This window comes from Huiozyma naganishii, chromosome 7 (assembly GCF_000348985.1).
Source record: "Huiozyma naganishii CBS 8797 chromosome 7, complete genome".
NCBI classification, from domain to species: domain Eukaryota; kingdom Fungi; phylum Ascomycota; class Saccharomycetes; order Saccharomycetales; family Saccharomycetaceae; genus Huiozyma; species Huiozyma naganishii.
Window position 1 is genome coordinate 522534 of NC_035928.1, and position 20150 is coordinate 542683.

The window sequence follows — 20150 nt, forward strand, 5'->3', positions numbered from 1 at the left end:
ATACATGTCAAAAGAAAAAACAAATCTTTGTACAGTCGTTTGGTGTGATTTTGGCTGAAAAAGTTTAAAGAGCGACCATAAACTGCCTGCAGAGGGCATCGCGGTTTCAAGCTGATTCATAACAAGTTGATACAGAGAGGGAAAATACACACAGAAAATGGGAATGAACAATCAATTGAGGCCAGTGGATTTGGTGAATCAACCGGCGCCATTTCAAGACAGATACAAGATCCTTCACAAACTATATGATCAGCTATGCAAATGCTACAACAGGACTGGTAGAAGCAAAAGGCTAGAACTCCTCGCGGTTAAGTTAGAGGCGCAGGTAGCGAAAAGCAGTAAAACTCCTCAAAGCTATCGTTTCACTATGGGCATCTTGTTTCGAGATTTGCTGAAGTATAAAGGTGACTTGAAAAAGATCTCTATTGCTGATAAGCCCTTGATTGGCACCTCAAAGATCACGCCTTCTGTGATAACGACAAAACATGCTGCGCTTGAGGCATTGGGTAAACTTCTAATGACCGAGGAACAATTTAAGAAGAATCGTTTTATAACAAGGAAGAAAATTACGCAAGAAGACCGTACATCGTCCACAACTCAACTTCCCGACTATGTGGTGTGTGTCAGATGTGGGTTGAAATTCCAGAGGAAACTGATAATGACACCAGCGACATGTCGCTACCATCCGATGAAGAAGCAATATAATAAAATCACCAAAGTGTACGAATACCACTGTTGTGGAGAAACCAGCAATTCGACCTCAGAACTGAGGTTTGGCTGTAAAACGTATACGCATCATGTCTACAAGCACGACAGCTATGAAGAATTGCGTCAAATATCATCCTTTGTGGATACAGGTTCTGAAGAGGGCCAGTCTAATGTTTTGGCTCTAGATTGTGAAATGGGGTTTACGTCGCTAGGATATGAAATGATCCGGTTGACGATTGTAGATTTCTTCACGTGTGAGACAGTGTTTGATAGAATTGTGAAGCCGTTGGGGAAGGTGGTCGACTTGAATTCGGAGTTCAGCGGTGTACACAAAATTGACCCAAATGACTGCTTGACTTATGGAGAAACGATAACGCAGGTAGTTGGTCCTGATATAATAAATAAAAACACGATTCTCATTGGGCATGGTTTTGAAAACGATCTCAATGTTATGCGAGTGACGCATGACAAAGTCATTGATACTTCTGTCTTGTATCCTCGGGGACACATGAAACGGTCTTTAAAAGATTTATCCTTCGAGTTGTTGAGTCGTAAAATTCAGACAGGTGAGCACGATAGTTCACAGGATGCTATTGCCACAATGGACATTATAAAAAAAAGTTTGGGTATATCTTTGGAGCAAAAAGAGTGGCAATGATATAATCATATTTATTCCATTTACACTAACGGTCTTTTGATTTCTGATCTTTGAAAGAACGATGGTAACATAAGCAATCAACATGGCTATCTTGCGCCTGCTGATTCGATCAAGAAACAAGACAATTATGTAGGAAGCGACCAAAAGAAAACAGCAAAAAAACTTGCACAAGTTCTGTTCTTCGTTACTGGGTGTCAGTTGCTGAACATATTGATACAAGCAAAGTAGTCTGAGCCTTGCTGGAAATAGTAGCATTGGAGCCCCGACGGTTACTTAATGTGGTGAAATGTTAAGTCTTTCACGTGATCAAATCTTTTCCATAAATTCAACTTTTTTTCCGAAAAGATTTGGTCCCGGGTTAACGCCCGTGGACATTTGGTCAATTTGAAACAATACAGAGATGATCAGCAGTTCCCCTGCATAAGGATGAACCGTTTTACAAAGAGATTTATTAGTTTTTTTTGGTATTTCGACAGTACATTTCTCACAAGAGTTACGTCGTGTTAGACCAAACCAGCTTCATCTTTCTGTTGAAATTAGAGGAATAATAAATAGGTAAAACCTAGTATCGAGTCCCACGTTCGAGTCCCAGCTTATGCGAAAAAATAATAAATATAATTACAACGAATGTTGCATGCCACAATGAATACTACATAGTAGTGGTGAGTGTGTGATCACAGCAGTACTCGCCCAATAACCCTTGCTTATTAAACAAACTCTATTCTCTTGTTGTGTTCTTGAAGGTTAGTGGATGAATCGATTTTGATAGCGATCATCATGATTTCCCCATTCCTTACGCCCAACTTCCACAGAGAGTTGTTCAAATGCAGCGCCAGGCCACAAGTGTACCCTAGTCTTTTCATGTCTGTGAAATCGTGGACTCTTTCCGAGCATTTTGTGCTGGACATCAATTGTCCGATGTTACTGCAGTTAATCTTGTTGATATTTAAGTCACAAATGGAGACACACGCGGGGACGACGAGATGATCACCCTTGGCGCCTCTGCGGTGTGATGGGAAATTGAATTTGTAGTCGTTCAAATCAACTTTCTCCCTGATGAGCAGATCCTTGAATTTAGTTTCGAACTGTGCAATATCGGGGCCCGTGACGTCCACGTGGATAATCTTATTTGACTTGTTGAAAACGAGTGTACTACCATTTTGTCCCGGTTGGAGAATCAACTCGTGCGGGTGGTCATCCACCAGTGGTCTGCTATACTTGACAATATCCCAAGCTGTTCTTTCCACTTTTGCATGTTTCTGTTTCTTCTTTGCTGGTTCTGCCTCGTTCCCCTCATCGTCCGCGTCCCCCTCCGAGGGTGGTGACGTTGCTGTGCATTCGTTGGTACACAAGTTCGACCCGCGGTGGAGACTGACCCCCGATTTATCTATATCTGCGAGTCTGATTGTGATCTCCGAGAGGGCGTCGTCGTACGGGTTAACACCAGTGGAACATTTCACCAGTAATTGTTCCGGTCTCGTCAGGTTATAGAACCTGCATTCTCCTCTGAGTGTTTCCCTGAGGGAATCCGAGAGCGTCTGCACATCGAGTACATTGTCGAGTGCATCCAAAACGAGCTGGAACAATTTCGGCGACCTATCCCTTACGTACATAGCACTTTCCCACTGGTACGTTGAGCAAACGGTATGATGTTTCGCCAGTTTGAACTCTTGCCCCTGCACGTTCACGAGATGGTACGGCATTTGGTTCTTGATGGTCCTCATCACATCGTCCAGTTTGTAGAAAAGCAAGTCAGTCTGTATATTCAAAAACTGCTGCACTGTTGCGATGGAGAGCACCGTGGTGTACCCGTTCAAGTAGTCCACCAACCATTGGAACACTCTCGGGTTCCTATCACTGAATTCCCAACCACCTTCACTCTCATCAGTGGTGAACAAATTGGGTGCAAACTTCACGAACACCTCACCCCCAACAGAAAACTCCTCCGATCCAACGGTAACTCTCATCGGTCCCTCCACGCAACTCTAGCCTGTCTCCCTTCACGACCAACGCACCCCAAGCCGCATCCCCACCGGCATCAATTGCACACACACACACCCATCATCCGCTGCAATATATACTCGACGGGCACCCCAGCCACCGCTGCCACACCACCTCCATTTGTAATCAGTCAACCACTGGGCGATGGATGCCCCATGCAATTACTAATCCCAGGACGCACCCCGAAGCCCTCACTCTCGCACAAAGCCCTAAACAGAACGCAGCAGGCCGTGCACCGCAACCTCCTCTCTGGAAAAAAAATTACTGCTGGCGGGCCCATCCTCTTAGTCAGTGGGAACGAAGGGTGCTGGCGTGTAGGGGGTGGCATGCGGTTGGGAGATGCGGAGGGCAGGATGTATAAAAGGGGCCCTGCGGAGGGGTGTTCAATTGCAACTGATGGGATGTGTTCTGGTTTAGGGTAGAATACAGAACAGTATACACACACACACACACACACACACACAATAATGGCTCCACAATTGAACAAACCACTACCAACCGGGGACTTTTCGTTCCAGTACATCGCCATCTCCCCCAAGGATGCTGACCAGGAGGCCTGCAAGATGCCGCAGAGTGTCAAGTGGGCTGACCTGATCAAGGACAACAAGACAGTTGTGATCACTGGTGCTCCCGCTGCGTTCTCCCCCACGTGTTCCGTCTCGCACATCCCAGGGTACGTCAGTTACGCGGAGGAGTTGGTCGAGGATAAAGGTGTCGACCAGGTTGTTGTTGTCACGGTGGACAACCCGTTCGCCAACCAGGCGTGGGCGCGCAGTCTTGGCGTCAAGGACACCACGCACTTGAAGTTCGCCTCTGACCCAGTGGCGAAGTTCGTCAAGTCGCTTGGGTACGAGTTCAAAGTCGGCGACGACGTTTTCTGGTCCGGGAGATGGACCGTCATTGTCAAGGACGGCGTGGTCACATACGCTGCCTCTGAGAAGAACCCAGCGAGCGACGTCACCGTTACCTCCGTCGAGGAGGTCTTGGCACACTTGTAATTGTGCAAACCGTACGTACTAAATATATAAGTAAGTAATTAATTGAATCAAATTTATCTTCTATGAGAAGTTTAGTAGCGGTAGTAACGGTAGAGTAGTAGTAGTAGAATGCTTGTCTTTTGCTATATATAATGTTCTATATTAGATTAATGTTTATTTGTTTAATACACCTGTCTTGGCGTGTGAGAGGATGCACCCCTCAGCACGCTTATGAATACATAATGAGTAGTAGATTTAGAGTCCAACAAAGAAACTTATTACAATAGGAAAGCAGCGGCACCGGCCAAAAGGGCGCCGGCAGCTGGGACAGCGTTAGCGGCAACACCCCCCTGGTAGGTGGAGGAGATGGTGTGCTTGGAGGAAGTGCCGTTCTTGGAGGCGGTGGCCTGGGAGGTTGGGGCTGGGGCAGCGGTGGTGTTCTTTGGGACAGCGGCCTCGGTGGTTGGGATTGGGCACCAGGTGGTGTACTTGGTGACGGTCTCGTTCTCGGTGACGGTGGCGGTGGAGACCAAAGCTGGGGAGACGGTCTCGTGACACTTGTCGTCCTCACAGTGGGTGATGGTGACCAAAGTGGTTTGAGAAGAGGTGGCGGTGGCAGTGGTGGTGGAGTTGAATTGGGCGGCAGCGACGGCAGAGACGGCGGCAACGGTGGCGACGGTAGAGAATTGCATTTTTGGAAAGTTAGGGTTTGAGTAAAGCGAGTGACTGAAGATAGATTGTTCTTGGTTTTTTTTTTCTATTATATGAGAGAGACAGAAGGAGAAGTTTCGAAATGCTATTTGCAGGAACTGGCCGTGAGTTTATATATTCGAGAAAAACTGGAAAGGCAGCGAAAGCAAACACAGCGGGCGCGCTTCGCGTAATCACAGAGGTGCGTGTCTGTTGACAGTGCAAATAGAACCACAAAACGTGCCCTTGCGCTGGGCAACCCGTGCTGCGTCGCTTAGTGCGTGCGTGCTATGTTTGTTTGTTTGTTTGTTTGTTGTGTGATGTGTCACCGCGCTGCGCTCAGCGAGAAAACTGTTTCCGCTTTGGGAAGGCGTGTGTGTCCAGAACCGCGGCGGGTGTGCTATTTTTAGCACCGCGGAGAGAAGCCGCGGAGAGGGCGTGTTCCACGGTTTCTGCGGGTGCTGCCCCGTTTTCGCGTCGCCCGCTGGGCCGCGCCCGCGCGGTGTCCCGATCGGGGAACCGTGCTGGTCCTTTCGGAGCACAGCGAAAAAAAACAGCCCGCCTGGCGAAAAGCCAAACAAAACGCGCCCCGGGCGGGAATCCGCTGCGCGTTTCGCGTCCCGGGGGTACCCGGCCAGCCCGCACGCGGCAGATCTGGAGGGAACCAGCAAGAGGGTCTTCTTTTCTCTTCTCTCTTCCCCCCACAGGGCGTCGGTGGCGTGTGTGGCCGGGTGGCGGCGTTGCGCTGGGTTAGTAAGTGCCTCGAGGATGGCAAAAAGACTTTGAAGGATACGGGTGCTAACCTTGCGCAACGTGGAGGGGAGGGCTCGAGGGGGGACACAGACACTGCCTTGTAGATACACTGCGCCAGGGAAGGAAGAGGCAAGAGACCCAACCAGGAGTGCAACACACAGACACGCTATGGCTACACACGAGGAGTTTGTGAGGACGCAGATCTTCGGGACAGTGTTCGAGATTACGAACAGGTACACAGGGTTGAACCCGGTCGGGATGGGGGCGTTTGGGCTGGTGTGTTCTGCAACAGATACGCTGACGGCACAGCCCGTGGCGATAAAGAAGATCATGAAGCCGTTTTCAACGGCAGTGCTCGCGAAACGGACGTACAGGGAGTTGAAACTGCTCAAACACCTGAGACACGAGAATCTGATATGTCTGCAGGATATCTTCCTGTCGCCACTGGAAGACATATATTTCGTGACAGAGTTGCAGGGGACCGACTTGCACAGGTTGTTACAGACAAGGCCCTTGGAGAAACAGTTTGTGCAATATTTTTTGTACCAGATCTTGAGGGGTTTGAAGTACGTGCATTCGGCTGGGGTCATCCACAGAGATTTGAAACCAAGTAACATCCTTATCAACGAAAACTGCGACCTCAAGATCTGCGATTTCGGGCTCGCGAGGATCCAGGACCCGCAGATGACAGGGTACGTCTCGACAAGGTACTACAGGGCACCGGAGATTATGCTCACGTGGCAGAAGTACGACGTGGAGGTCGATATCTGGTCTGCTGGCTGCATCTTCGCAGAGATGATCGAGGGGAAACCGCTGTTCCCAGGTAAGGACCACGTCCACCAATTCTCCATCATTACAGACCTCTTGGGGTCCCCCCCAGAGGACGTCATTAACACCATCTGCTCAGAGAACACTTTGAAATTCGTCACCTCGCTTCCGCACAGGGACCCGGTGCCCTTCCACGACAGGTTCAAGACAGTGGAACCAGATGCGGTAGATTTGCTAGCAAAGATGCTCGTGTTCGATCCAAAGAAGAGAATCACCTCCGCGGAGGCATTGGCACACCCGTACTTGGCACCTTACCATGACCCTACAGATGAACCAGTCGCAGACACAAAATTCGACTGGCACTTCAACGACGCAGATTTGCCAGTAGACACCTGGAGGGTCATGATGTACTCGGAGATTCTGGACTTCCACAAAATCGGCGGCACAAACGGACAGATAGACACCTCCGCCACGTTCGACGACCAAGTCGTCGCAGCCACCGCGGCGGCTGCAGAGGCGCAGGCGCAGGCGCATGCACAGGCACAAATCCGCAGGGACGGCGGAGTCGAGAAGCCAGCAGAGGACAAGCAGGGCCAAGAACAAGACGCCATCTCCAAATACGCAAACCAAGCAGTCCACTACGCCAACGAATTCCAGTAGAACTGCAGGAACAGCACGGGAAGGAAAGACAAAGGCGAACGCGAAGAAGACACAGTACTGTATATTTTTCGTCTACTGGGAACATCTGTCCGCTATCCTCATCCAACCGTCGTGTATGTATAATCATTAATCCACTTCATTCATCTCTCTCTCTCTCTCCCTCTCTCTCTCTTTTTCTCCAATTACCAACGGTTTCATTAGACATATGTATGTGTGTATACGCACGACTACTGACTTTTCCCCTTGACTAGGACGAGTACACACTGCGTCAGGCGAAGGTCAGTATTTTTGAACATAAGAAATACATAAATAAAAGGTAAAATGAAAAATAATACCATAAGAAAGGTACATGCAGGTATCATCTCACCACCACTTCTGAGGGCCAAAGGTCTCATTCTTCTTCAAAGTATAGTACGTCTTGTACTTCCCATCGTATGTGTTCTTCCACACGGTGTTCCCCCACCATTTTATGTTCCCCGCAGGGTACTGCACACACAGGAAGATGATAACCACGGCAATCGCCACCCCAGTCTCCACAGCGGCCCCCATCACGAAATTGTACTTGTTGAACCACCGTGGGAACCGCTTCCGGATTGTGAATAACATGTACCCCATCGCGAAGTACAATGTGTAGTTGTATGGTGTGCTTGGTGGGATGTTACCAGGCCCAGTGAAGAACACAGGAGTGTTGATATGCTTCAAGAATTGATTCTTCTTGAACACACGCTGCGCTGCGTACACTCCCAGAGGCACAAGCAGACCGATTAGGAAAAACCACATTAGGGGACTGTACAGTCTGTGTGGGGAGAACAGATATTTGGGGAGAGACCAAATAATGGATGCATTGAACATGGTACGACCGTTGGCACAGATAAATCCATCCTTTTGGGTCGTCGAGCAGACGTCGTCGATGTGCACGTACATCCATTCCTGGATACCGACGGTGACCATACCAGATATAATGGTGGCGTACATTTGAATGAAAAATAGTAACCTAGGTGGAACCTTCATGTACACACCCAGTTTCAGATCTCTAGACAACTCAAGACCTTGCCTCATCACAATAAACCCGTACAGTTTGAACAGCAAGTTGGACATGGGTCTCAGGGGTAACATGTACCCGCAGATCAATTCGGTTATGATGTTCAAACCGACGTGTTGGTTCGTCATTGCCTCTAAAATACCTTGAGGGATAAAGTTGACCAAAGACAACATAATGGCAATGATAAAGGCCCAGACTGGGAGTCCTGAGTCAAAACCACAGACCGTCGCAAACCCTAAACCGGCAACCACAACCTGAACAATACCGTACCACCAGTCAGGACAATCATTGTAGTTCTTCAAGTATGTCCTCGTATGGATGTCTCGACCACCGTGGAAACGATTGGTAAACCCCTTCATGATATCTTTGCCGTGATACAGACCACAGTGCACAAATACAGCCACAACAGCTGCAAAATTTAGGGCATACGCCAACAAATACGAAAATGGAACCATGATGGGCGAATATTTCTTATATTTCTCCAAATTAATTGTGAAGTCTGGATTGATCACTTTCGTAACATTGAACGATTTACCCGTGTTGTCATACGTGGTACCAGAAATGACCGGCATATACTTGGCGTACCAGACGTTATAGAAATAAAGGAAGGGCAAAACAATCATGAAAAAGATGAAAACGGAAGCGTAAGTGTTGGCAACGACGTAGAATGGAGTTGCAAAGACTGAACCTGTTAGCGCTTGAGAGATCTGGGTATAGTCAAAAGTCACTGGCATGAGCCCCATCCCGGACTTAACACCGAAAATCGTGTTGACAATAAAGTTATTCCTAGTTTTGGGACCCCATAGGATGACATTGAAATTTGACAACCCTGTGAACAGGTAACCAGGGACCCAATACCAAACAAAACTACCAAGGAGAACAAAAAAGAAAAACCTGTATCTCGTAATTCTCCAACCGTTGACAATAGTCTTGTCGATAGCAGTATTGTGCAAAGAATCGAAAAGGGAAACAGCAATCAATGTTTGTGGCCAGACGCAGGCAGCTGGGTACACAATCCATCTCCTTGTTAACCCTGCTGCACCGTATCCCAACATTTGAGAAGTCCAGACGAGCAGAAACTGGTAGCCGACGCTTTGCTTCTTCTTATAGAAAGCAGTCTGTGCGTTCAAAACGTACATAGCGTATGCTGTGCTCGATGTCAGGGCGACAGAGATTGTAACAATGGCATGCTCTTTCTTGGTGAAAGGACCAGGGTTCAAATCGAAGAAATGGCAGCGCTTACATTTCCAGTCTGGTAACCACGAGAGTAGCTTTCCTATAGGATAGCAACAAACTTGAGCTACTAAAAAATTGATTGTTAACGATGGGTACCTCAGGGAGAAAAACTGGTTGACTCCAGCAAAGAGTATAACGAAAACAGTAGTCAGAAACCATGTTCTCCAGTGATTGATTTCAATTGTTGGGTCATCGCCGACTGGAACAACTGCCCTAACCTGTGCGTATGGCGAGTTTTTCATATCTGTTGGATCGCCTTCCCAATCCAAGCCATCATCTTCTTCTTCCTCATCCTCAACGAATGATTGCACAGATTCGACTACAACACCTGTCTTCCCCTTTGTTTTTTCTATGGTGGAAGAAGTATCATACGATATAATATTGGCCCCATGTTTCACGTAATGGACCTCCCCATCCTCCAAAGTGTGAACGCTCTCTTCCTCACTTGGAATACTCATTCAATTGTAATAAAGTATCTTAATTTTGTTATGTTGCTACTGTGTGTGAGCATATTCAAATGAACCTTAGAAGCGAAAGACATATTCAAGAGGTTTCATAAAATGAAAAACCGTCAAGTAATTATACTCGGCAAAATTTTGATCTGATTACTTCATTCTTCCAAGAGGTGAGTCAAACATAGCGATTGACGATAATGAATACCACAATACTACGAGTTAGGACATATTTTGCTCCGAGTGAGACTTTCCCAGATGTGGCAGAGGTTTGTCTTGTGGAAGATAAAAATGTGGTGAGCACAATGGAAACATAAGTGCAGACGATAAGATACGACGCGCCACACGTCAGGAGAAAGCTTCGATTTTTAGAAGTACTTATCTCATCATGCATAATAACTAGTTGCTTCTGTTTTCTTTTTTGTTGCAATAAAAGCAACCTGGATAAAGCCACTACTTGGAAACTGTGGCGGAAATGTGTCAAGACAGATAGGAAAAAAAAGGAGAGAGAAAAAAAAATAATCGAAATGTCTCAAGTATGGCTTTATCAGATAAGACAGGGAAATCCATGCTGTACGGTGTAAGTGAGAGTAACGGTGGGGTGAGTGTAGTTTCATGTGCTTGGCATTGCTTTATCAGTGCAGCCACGCATTCCAATGCTGTAGTGTTAAGATCTTTTAGAATATGAGATAATGATTTTCAAGCTTGGAAGTCAAAAAAAAGGCGATATCTGGATGATACTGTGGTTTTCTCTAATACAGAAGACTTGATTCCCCAACACATTCGCTCAGATTATGCACGATAAGTAAAGAAGATTTGGTAAACCGATTGTTCAAACATTGAGATCATTAGATAAATATGTGCCTTTGTTTTTTCTCTTTTTTGAGTCAAATATTGGAATCTTTATCAGGTACTCAGCAAGGTAACTAACTGGTCATATCCGGAAGAAAATGGCTTTCATCCAAGACAAGACTTGGTTGGCAAGGTACTGGTTGATTTTGTTACCTTTGGGTACGTTGTTTTTCCTTTCTTTTGCGCCATCGAGAGGTGGTAGCGGAACCCTTAGAAGACCTTCTTGTCGGAAGATTGAACCATTGAAACCTGTATTTGATGGTTCCGTTCATGAAATTCTACATGACAAATCGTATAAGCAACAGTCAATTAAAAGGCTGTCAGAAGCGGTTCAGATTAAGACAGATGTAGGTGATTATATTCCGGATCCCGAAGAATCTCTTGAGCCATGGTTGGCTTTCATCGACTTTCACAAATATTTGGAAAAGACGTTCCCGCTTGTTCATGAACACCTACAGTTGGAGAAGGTCAATCAGCTTGGGTTACTGTACACATGGAAGGGTACAAATGAGACGCTAAAGCCGGCAATGTTCATGGCGCACCAAGATGTGGTACCTGTGAATGAAGACACTATTGATCAATGGAAATATGCACCATTTTCAGGGTACTACGAAAGTAGCACAGATCTGTTATGGGGCCGTGGCTCTAACGATTGTAAAAATTTGCTATTATCAGAATTTGAAGCCATTGAGAAACTCTTGGAAGATGGATATGCTACTGAACGAACAATTTTGCTGGCAATTGGCTTTGACGAGGAGTCTGGTGGCAAAATGGGTTCTGGAAGAATGGCTCCCATTCTGGATGAACGGTATGGTCGTAACGGAGTCCTCATCATTATTGATGAGGGGGAAGGTATCGTCGAGGTTGAGGACGGGCTGTACATTGCCACCCCAATCCCAAATGAAAAAGGGACTGTCACTCTTGAGTTACACGTGGTTGGGAAAGGTGGACACTCTTCAGCACCACCAGATCATACTACTATCGGTGTTGCCGCTCAACTGGTGAATAAGCTCGAAGATAACCCATTTCCTTTCCAATTTAAACCAGACAATCCCATATTTGGTTTATTGACGTGCACTGCTGAACATTCGACTACTATTAACCCTAAATTGAAAGAAGCTATCTTGAATGCTGGGACGAGTAGCGCTGCAAATGAAGCGTTAAGTGCACTTCTCGGTCGCAGTAAAGGATGGCGTGACACTATCAGAACCACACAAGCTATTGACATTATCAATGGTGGTACAAAGATTAATGCTCTGCCAGAAACTGTTAGAGTCATTACTAACTACAGGATTGATATGCATGACTCTGTCGAGGCAACCGTTCAAAGTGCTATTGACATTACTGAAAGTGTTGCTCTTAAGCAGAACTATGGTGTTTTATTCAATGGCACATACTTGTTGCCACCCACCGAGAACGGGTATATCGAAGTGATTCAATACATTCCTATGAAAAAACCTCTACAGCCGTCTCCGGTCTCACCAAGTGATGGTCCTTTATGGGATGTTTTGGCTGGTACCATCCAAAACTTGTTTGAAAATGATATGTTTCCAGGCGAAAATAAAGAGTTATACGTCACTACTGGTGTCTTCCCGGGGAATACAGACACGAAGCACTATTGGAACCTCAGCGATAACATATACAGATTTGTTGGGTCTACCTCCAAAGGTAGTCTTCTGAGTAACGTCCATTCCGTCAATGAAAACATGAACATGAAATCGCACTTATCAGCGATTGCGTTTGTATATGAGTTTATTATCAATGTGAGCTCGTTTCACGATGAGTAAGATGGTTGGATAACAGTGCGTGTCAATCGGGTGATATATGGAGTGAGAGTTACAGCAGTTGGTTGTTATAATAGAGAAATTGACGTTTTTTGTTTTCAGATGTAGAGTGTTATTATATCTTAAAGCGACCGGCGTTGGTTGGGGTAAAACTATCCAAGCTGGATTTTATAAATATGTATTTTTCAAAGCAAAAAATCCTGGTAAAATTATTACTTTGTTGGAACCACATTAAAGAGCTTGATGATTTGAAGGACCTATGAACATAGATATCGTCTATTGGAACCTTGTCTCACTTCCTTTATACATTTCCTTTCCTTATGTTTCCTTTTTAGAGAGAACAAACGTGTGAAAGAAGCAAGATGTAAGAGCTGAAGTCGGTTCTGATTAATTAAATTGTGTAAAGACTCTGATATTGTGTATTTACGCCGTATACGTAAAGTATGTAGTTATATCAGCTGTACTTGCTTGTCTAAGACTCGTTCGTTAGTTGGGTCCTGGATTTAGAGACGGTCTTGAAAGATGTCGGTGCAGATACCTTGGGGTTTATAAATGTTCCGGATAACGGACCATCCGCATGTCTCGAGTTCGTATACTCACATGTCGGGTTTATAATAGTTCACAGTACTGTATTGGATAGGGTAACTGGTCATGAGTCCATTTCCAAAGGGAGTTCCAAATTTATCCTCACACGAGACTTCAGAATAATTTTAAGCCCTTGTATAATTTATAGCATATTAAAAACCATAAAATAGAATCCGAGCTATCTTACACAAAAAATGAATTTTGTAGATTTGTATCTAAAGATGATCGAAGCTCTCGAAGGATCTTAGCTTGTTGTTGGTTGTTCATCTGGACCAAGACATCTCAGGATGTAGTTGTTTAACCTGTATTATAGGAATTCTTGCCCTCACCGTAGTGAGAAAGAAACCTCTAAATAAAATATAAAATCAAATATTAATCTTGCTAAAATTCTTCGAGAGAAACGAGCTATATCGTGTGCTTTTATATGGTTAATTCTGAGATAAATAAACCACTTCGTCCACGATGCAAAACTTTTCCTATTCGGCTATTCCTAACAAAAGAGGAAATGTTTTGGCTTGTGTTAGCTTTCATTTTACGCGTTACTACCGAATCTGGGTAAAAACGCGTGAATGACAGCTGGCGAGACCACTACCTCAATTGTAGCATCTCTAATTTTACTTCTTACCGCATTTCTGTAGTCATCTGCGGAATTCCAACAAAAGACGCTATTTTCAACTATAACATAATTAAGCAATAAGTCTTTGTGTCGTAGTCTTTAATTCTACTTTGGCAACGACAGAATATTTGAATATGAACTAACATATACTTGTAAAGTAACATTAACAACAAAAGTAATAACTCTGTTTTGAAATAGAACTTAAATGTTTCACAATATCTCTTCATGATTAATGCCTCTCTTTTTCTTCTTTTTAACTAAGCATAAAAACGATACAACGCTTATTATTGTTGTCCAAATTTTCTTTCATGTTTTTCTTCTTTCCTTTTGTGTCTCTTTTTTCTTGTTTTTAATAGCGTAATTATGTGCCTTGTTGGAAATTATAGGTCCAAACCCTATAATCTTCCTGGAGATAAGTACCTTTTTGTCTCATGTGAAAAGGAAGAATTTTCACAACGGTACTTTTCACTGGAAAAATATACTTGAAGATATCTCTAGATAGTATTATGTACACTACGTAGTTCTGTTTAGAGAAGCTAATACAATTTTTATATAAGTCCTTTCACCTTATGATGATGAATCCCGTCAGCGACCAGTACATTCAATATAGGACCTAACTAAATTTTTTTTTAGAATATATATTTAAAATTATAAATTTTAAAAAAAATAAATTCTTGTTCCTCGTGGCCCAATGGTCACGGCGTCTGGCTACGAACCAGAAGATTCCAGGTTCGAGTCCTGGCGGGGAAGAATTTTTTTTTTGATTGTATAGTATCCGCTCTGCGGGAAGACTATATTAAGACTATTATAATGGTAATAGTTCTCTGGTTCTCTTGTATATGAGTAGTTCATAGTTGTATACAAGAGAGTGGCGTGAAAAGAAGAGGATCGGGTGGCAACTCGAGACTCTGAAAAGGGGAACCCGGACACAAAAGTGGCCCAAAGGTCACTATGTACGGCAGGGATACTACATTGAGCAAAGTATCCGTAATGCGGGATGACTATACCAAAACTATAAGAGAAGTAATACTTCTCTGGCTCTCTTGAGTAAGTATAAAATCTAGTTGTATACAAGAGAGTGGTTCTAAAACAGAAAAAATAAACATTAGGGAAGGGAAAAGTGTTATAGAGGAACAATTTTTGTTTTCGATACCTACTCTACCTCTTCTGATCAGTTTCATACGAGAATATCGAACTATGTATATAATAGCTTGTTATATAACTGAGCGATCAAGGTCAATGAATATATCAACATGAAACGATCTTAAGCTACTGATTCATTCTCAATTTCGCTTGAGCAAAAAGGTCGAGCTTTGGAATATCATACTTTTATAAATATCCCCTCCACTCAGCTCCATATATTCTAAAAAACATGTCAACTTCTATTTATATGTATTGACTACATCTAACACAGAGTCCCTATCATTAACATTGCTGTTTGAAGTACGTTCATCCTCGTTACTGTTCGTATTCGCCTCTACGATGCGTTTATCGTCGCTACTCGCAATTGAAACGGGTGTATCTCTTTTATCGCGAAACTCTTTCAACTCTTCTTGACTAACGTGAATACCTAATCCTAGTAATGCTGTTTGAATAGCATTTTTGGTGGAAGGAATACTCTTCAAATCCTCTGTGGTGGCGGATAAATCTGTTTCATCAACTTTTTTCGTGACATTTTTGTCAGATATTTCGGTGTCCGTAGTAATCGCTGACACATTGCTGCTACTTTTTGCCTTTTTCTTGTTGAAGTAGTCTTTCCATGTGTTCCAAACATTGACTGGCTGTTGTTCTTCCCCGCTTTTAACTGAAACCGGGTCATCGTTATTCGATGATTTCTTTGACAGGGCCGACGAACTTCGTGAATCGTTCGACTTCGTTTTATAAGGTTTTGGTGAAGGTTCCTCCAGGTTGGCAGGCCCCCTCTGTTTCTTCATGTTCCTGAAGGTAGCGATGAACTTTTGCTGAAAAGCTGCAATTGGGTCGACATCATTACATATATGCTTTGCCTGAAATAAGTCAAATATTCGATCATCTGTAGTGGTATTGAATATGCGAAAGTTCTTCGTTTCTTTCCATTTTTTAACCCAACCCATATTGAAGAAATGCACCGGATCTGTTTTCAGCAAATCTTCTGAAATAGTCTGTAGTGCATCCGAGTTATTTTCGTTTAGCGTAATATAGTCATGCAGCTTGACACTGCAAAATAAACCAGTTAGGTATTCTTCGAATTGTGATCGGATCCAATCCTCCCCACCCTCATACTGAAAGGATTTTGTTGATTTTTCATTGTTGTCGTCAAAGGTCTCATCAACTAACGCTGCCATACCTTCTATCCATTTACTGTCTTGTGTTGACAATTGGAGAACTTGTGTTATAGACTTGTTTAGAATCTCGACCCTATTTGCATCCAAGTTCACAAAAATATCGCATAACGATTCTTTCTGTTCGCAAAGCAGTGAGTTCGAAGTTCCTAAGACAAAAAATTTAGATTTATCGGATCTTAAGACATCTAGTTGCTGCAGTGGTGTATATGGAGAAAAAAACCCACCTTCTTCAAAAATTCGAAGTGGAAACCCCAAAAATCGATGAACCGATTTTCGATCTGCGGATTGAAAAGATGTTGCAATTTGAGAATGCGCACTATTTGACGTTAATTGAGGACTCCCGCAATCCTGTAGATTCCAAAGGAGCTCTGGTATCAAACTAACGAGTCCAAACTGCAAATTGGACAAGTTTTCAACATTATTTCCATAGAATATTATCTTTTGTTCCAATAACATCGCTTTCAAAAGAACTAATGCTTCCTTTTTGAGGTCTTTTATTATCCTCTTTAAACACAGCCCGACGTAAAAGTTATTGTTATCTGCTAAAAGGTCTGAACTTGAATCATAAAGAGAAACGAGACTTTGGTGGAGGTTATTTATGAGAGTCTTGTCAGTAAAATCGTGTTGAAGAAAAAAAGCGTTAGTTACTATATTCAATTTGTCTTTAATTTGACTGAAGATTGGAAGTCTTGAAACAACAACAATGGCCTTTTGCACCGTGCACCTTGTGACATCCTTGTCTTTCCGAATAAGGTCTTCAGATTTGATTTGCCTAGAGCAAGAAATGGCAAAAAATGTAGTGTAATCGTTTAGTTGATCTTCAGGTAAGGATGCTGCATCGTTTGGCAAGCTCGACTTCGTCTTCTCATTGAACAGTAATGTAAAAAAAGTAAAGGTTTCCTCGAACGAATGTGAACCGTCTGGAAGCGCCTGAAAAGGTAAATCTTTCCACAGGTCCGTTTCATCTGTACCATCCGGTAAACCATACCAGTACTCCACTTCGGGACCGCGTTTATGATGGAAATCGACCAGACACACGCCCACAATTGTTTGTTTCTCAGCCATTGTTTACGGGGAACTAATCGACGGCTTTGAAAGAGAACCGTACTCGTCGCAAAATAAGCAAAAAAGGAACTAACAATAATGCCTAACCGAAATGGCTGAGTGATTTCAGCAAGTTACCTGACAGAAACTTGACCTCCGAAACAACCAACTGAACGTTCTCAGCATCGAACTCATCACCCATTCCGAAAATCTTTGAAAAGTTGAGATTTGAAAAAAAAAAAAGAACAAAATACCGAAGGTGCAAGACTACAACTGGCTTAATGTGGAAGGTATCAAGCGAAGGGGTCCTTGCCGGCTGTATACGAGAGCCGCTGAATTGATGACTTATAAGCTCACCTGTTGTGATGATGGATCTGGGCTCACTGTTGGAACATTGATTAAATTTGATAATGTAACCATCCTTTTGGATCCAGGTTGGTTTCCTGGCCTCGTGTCCGTGGATGACACAGTTAAATATTGGTCAAACATTATCGCAGACGTTGATATAATCATACTGTCGCAACCAACGAAGGAGTGTCTTGGAGCGTACAGTCTACTCTATGTGAACTTTTTGTCTCATTTTATATCCAGAATCGAAGTTTATGCTACTCTACCAATTGCAAACTTGGGCCGAGTAGCTACGATCGACCTTTACGCATCTCAGGGTGTAATTGGCCCGTATTTGTCCAATATAATGGATGTAGATGATGTTGAAAAGTCTTTCGATTGCATAAAGACCCTGAAGTATTCCCAAGTGGTGGATTTAAGGTATAAGTTTGAGGGATTGACATTTGTTGCATACAATTCTGGTTCCGCTCCTGGAGGATCCATATGGTGTATCTCTACATACGTGGAAAAGCTGGTCTATGTCAAACGTTGGAATCATACCAAAAATAACTTACTGAATGCTGCATCGATTTGGGATTCAGGTGGGAAACCCATCTCTGCTCTCTCTAAACCTTCCGCGATAATCACCACTTTTGACAAATTGGGATCCACCAAGCCTCTAAGAAGACGAACAAAAGAGTTTCGGGACATCCTGACTCGAAGCTTGCAAAGCAGCGGATCTCTTTTGATTCCAGTAGATATAGGTGGTGATTTTCTGAATCTTTTTGTTTCAGTTCAGAGTATTTTGCTGACAACACATAGAGGGTCACGAAAGTATGGTAATATCCCCATCTTATTTATATCATACGCCCGAGGCAGGACTTTAACGTACGCAAAATCGATGCTGGAATGGTTCAGTAGCGAATCAATGAAAAATTGGGAAACGAAGGACAACCAATCCCCATTCGACATTGACAATAGACTCCATTTTATATCACCAAATGAACTTTCAAAATACCCAGGATCCAAAATTTGTTTGGTGTCGAATATGGATGCGTTATTGAACGAAACAATCTTGAAACTTTACAAGACCGAAAATCTAAATGTGATTCTCACGGACGGTTTTGACAGCGACGCCACAATGATCTCTACAATGCTTCAAAAGTGGAACAAATCCTGTTTAGATAACTCTAATATACTTGAGGGAGATATGCTACCATTCTCGCAAACAGTACCGATAAAAGTGTGGACAAAACAAGCGTTGAAATCCGACGCACTAGATACTTTCAAAAATCAAATAGAAAAACGGAGGCTGGAACGAAGTGAAAAAGAAGCAACGTTGAAGAGAGATGCAAAGACGTCTGCAAATGGTCCAGCTGCTGATGCAGCAATGAACGGAAATGGAAGTCTAGCTGTTGGTCAGAACGGTATTGGTATCAATGACGACGACGATGACGACGACGACGATAATGACGTTTTAAGTGCTCGCAAGAGTGATGGTAAAAACAACTCCAAAGGTGCCAAATTTATGGAACCCCCCGTTGATTTATACCTGAACGAAAATTCAAAACAGAAAATGTTTCTCTTCAATCCAAAACGGGAGAAGAGAGACGATTACGGCATAATGGTAGATTTTTCAATGTTTGCGCCAAAGGATGACGAAATTGTAGAAACTTCAGATGTCAATATTTCATCTAAAGAAGTCCCAAGTCACGTCTCAAAGAAAAGACGTAAAAACTCGAATAAGAAAGATTTAGAACAACCGAAAGCGGAAAATTTCGATAATATTGACTACCTCGACACATTAAATCAACCTTGTAAGTTAAGGGAGTCGACAAAAGAAATCCAGTTGAAGTGTTCATTCACTTATATCAACATGACATCTCTATCCGACCAAAGATCCACTACTGTCATACTACCCTCTCTAATGCCAAGGAAGTTGATATTATTAGCGCCAGCATCAAAACAACCCAAAAACGTCTGTTCAGTTTTTACTAATAAGAATATTGAAGTCCTACTGTTCTTAGCAAATAAGGAAACGAAGATCACAACTGTCATCAAAGCGCTAGATATATCCATTGATACCGAACTCGATCAACTATTGAGATGGCAAAGAATTGGTGGCGATCATACTGTTGCCCATGTTATTGGTAGACTAGTCAAGACTACAGCAACCACACATACTAAGGGCAACAATCCAGATAGTACGAGAAGCAAGCTCATCCTCAAACCGCTGGAAAAAAACCCTCTTAAAATATCTAGTGGTGGTACATTGTCCATTGGTGACGTGCGGCTGGTAGAATTAAAAAGAAAGCTAACGGAAGAAAACCACGTTGCCGAATTCAAGGGCGAAGGTACACTTATAGTGGATGGTCAAGTTGCAGTAAGGAAAGTTTCCGACGGCGAAACCATAATTGATGGAACCCCATCTGATATATTTGATATTGTGAAAAGCCATATTACGGGTATGCTGGCAAAGATATGATGAATCTACATGGTTGGTTCACAGATGAAAGGTTCAGATCAGGTAGTATACGTGGATAAATATGTGTATATGGGACCAATCTTACGAGCATGAGGTTTACTCAAGTGAAAAAAAATTTGTAAAAGTAAAAATAATCTAACAAGTTGAGATATTTAAACGATGCCCATACAAAGGAGAAAGCTTTTACA

At 43.3% G+C, this 20150-nt stretch overlaps 9 protein-coding genes and 1 non-coding gene across 10 annotated transcripts; 6 read left to right on the forward strand and 4 right to left on the reverse strand.

Moving 5' to 3' along the window:
• Window positions 1–163: 163 nt before the first annotated feature.
• On the forward strand, window positions 164–1366 carry REX3 (RNA exonuclease; the record flags this gene model as incomplete). The annotated part of the gene is made up of 1 exon (XM_022609100.1): window positions 164–1366. The coding sequence occupies one exon, from the start codon at window positions 164–166 to the stop codon at window positions 1364–1366; it is 1203 nt and encodes a 400-aa protein (XP_022465530.1).
• A 707-nt stretch (window positions 1367–2073) lies between these two features.
• KNAG0G02270 (uncharacterized protein) lies at window positions 2074–3333 on the reverse strand (the record flags this gene model as incomplete). The annotated part of the gene is made up of 1 exon (XM_022609101.1): window positions 2074–3333. One exon carries the CDS (start codon window positions 3331–3333, stop codon window positions 2074–2076), a length of 1260 nt encoding a protein of 419 aa, XP_022465531.1.
• Window positions 3334–3834: 501 nt separating this feature from the next.
• On the forward strand, window positions 3835–4365 carry AHP1 (thioredoxin peroxidase AHP1; the record flags this gene model as incomplete). Its single annotated transcript, XM_022609102.1, has 1 exon — window positions 3835–4365. The coding sequence occupies one exon, from the start codon at window positions 3835–3837 to the stop codon at window positions 4363–4365; it is 531 nt and encodes a 176-aa protein (XP_022465532.1).
• Window positions 4366–4622: 257 nt separating this feature from the next.
• Window positions 4623–5036, reverse strand: CCW12 (Ccw12p; the record flags this gene model as incomplete). Its single annotated transcript, XM_022609103.1, has 1 exon — window positions 4623–5036. One exon carries the CDS (start codon window positions 5034–5036, stop codon window positions 4623–4625), a length of 414 nt encoding a protein of 137 aa, XP_022465533.1.
• Window positions 5037–5955: 919 nt separating this feature from the next.
• On the forward strand, window positions 5956–7215 carry HOG1 (mitogen-activated protein kinase HOG1; the record flags this gene model as incomplete). The annotated part of the gene is made up of 1 exon (XM_022609104.1): window positions 5956–7215. One exon carries the CDS (start codon window positions 5956–5958, stop codon window positions 7213–7215), a length of 1260 nt encoding a protein of 419 aa, XP_022465534.1.
• Window positions 7216–7578: 363 nt separating this feature from the next.
• On the reverse strand, window positions 7579–9951 carry OPT1 (oligopeptide transporter OPT1; the record flags this gene model as incomplete). Its single annotated transcript, XM_022609105.1, has 1 exon — window positions 7579–9951. The coding sequence occupies one exon, from the start codon at window positions 9949–9951 to the stop codon at window positions 7579–7581; it is 2373 nt and encodes a 790-aa protein (XP_022465535.1).
• Window positions 9952–10895: 944 nt separating this feature from the next.
• Window positions 10896–12584, forward strand: KNAG0G02320 (M20 family metallopeptidase; the record flags this gene model as incomplete). The annotated part of the gene is made up of 1 exon (XM_022609106.1): window positions 10896–12584. The coding sequence occupies one exon, from the start codon at window positions 10896–10898 to the stop codon at window positions 12582–12584; it is 1689 nt and encodes a 562-aa protein (XP_022465536.1).
• A 1875-nt stretch (window positions 12585–14459) lies between these two features.
• On the forward strand, window positions 14460–14532 carry KNAG0Gtrna1R. Its single transcript has one exon. It is a non-coding gene; the product is annotated as a tRNA-Arg (tRNA).
• A 632-nt stretch (window positions 14533–15164) lies between these two features.
• Window positions 15165–17171, reverse strand: AVL9 (Avl9p; the record flags this gene model as incomplete). The annotated part of the gene is made up of 1 exon (XM_022609108.1): window positions 15165–17171. The coding sequence occupies one exon, from the start codon at window positions 17169–17171 to the stop codon at window positions 15165–15167; it is 2007 nt and encodes a 668-aa protein (XP_022465537.1).
• A 319-nt stretch (window positions 17172–17490) lies between these two features.
• Window positions 17491–19962, forward strand: CFT2 (cleavage polyadenylation factor subunit CFT2; the record flags this gene model as incomplete). The annotated part of the gene is made up of 1 exon (XM_022609109.1): window positions 17491–19962. The coding sequence occupies one exon, from the start codon at window positions 17491–17493 to the stop codon at window positions 19960–19962; it is 2472 nt and encodes an 823-aa protein (XP_022465538.1).
• Between the last annotated feature and the right edge of the window lie 188 nt (window positions 19963–20150).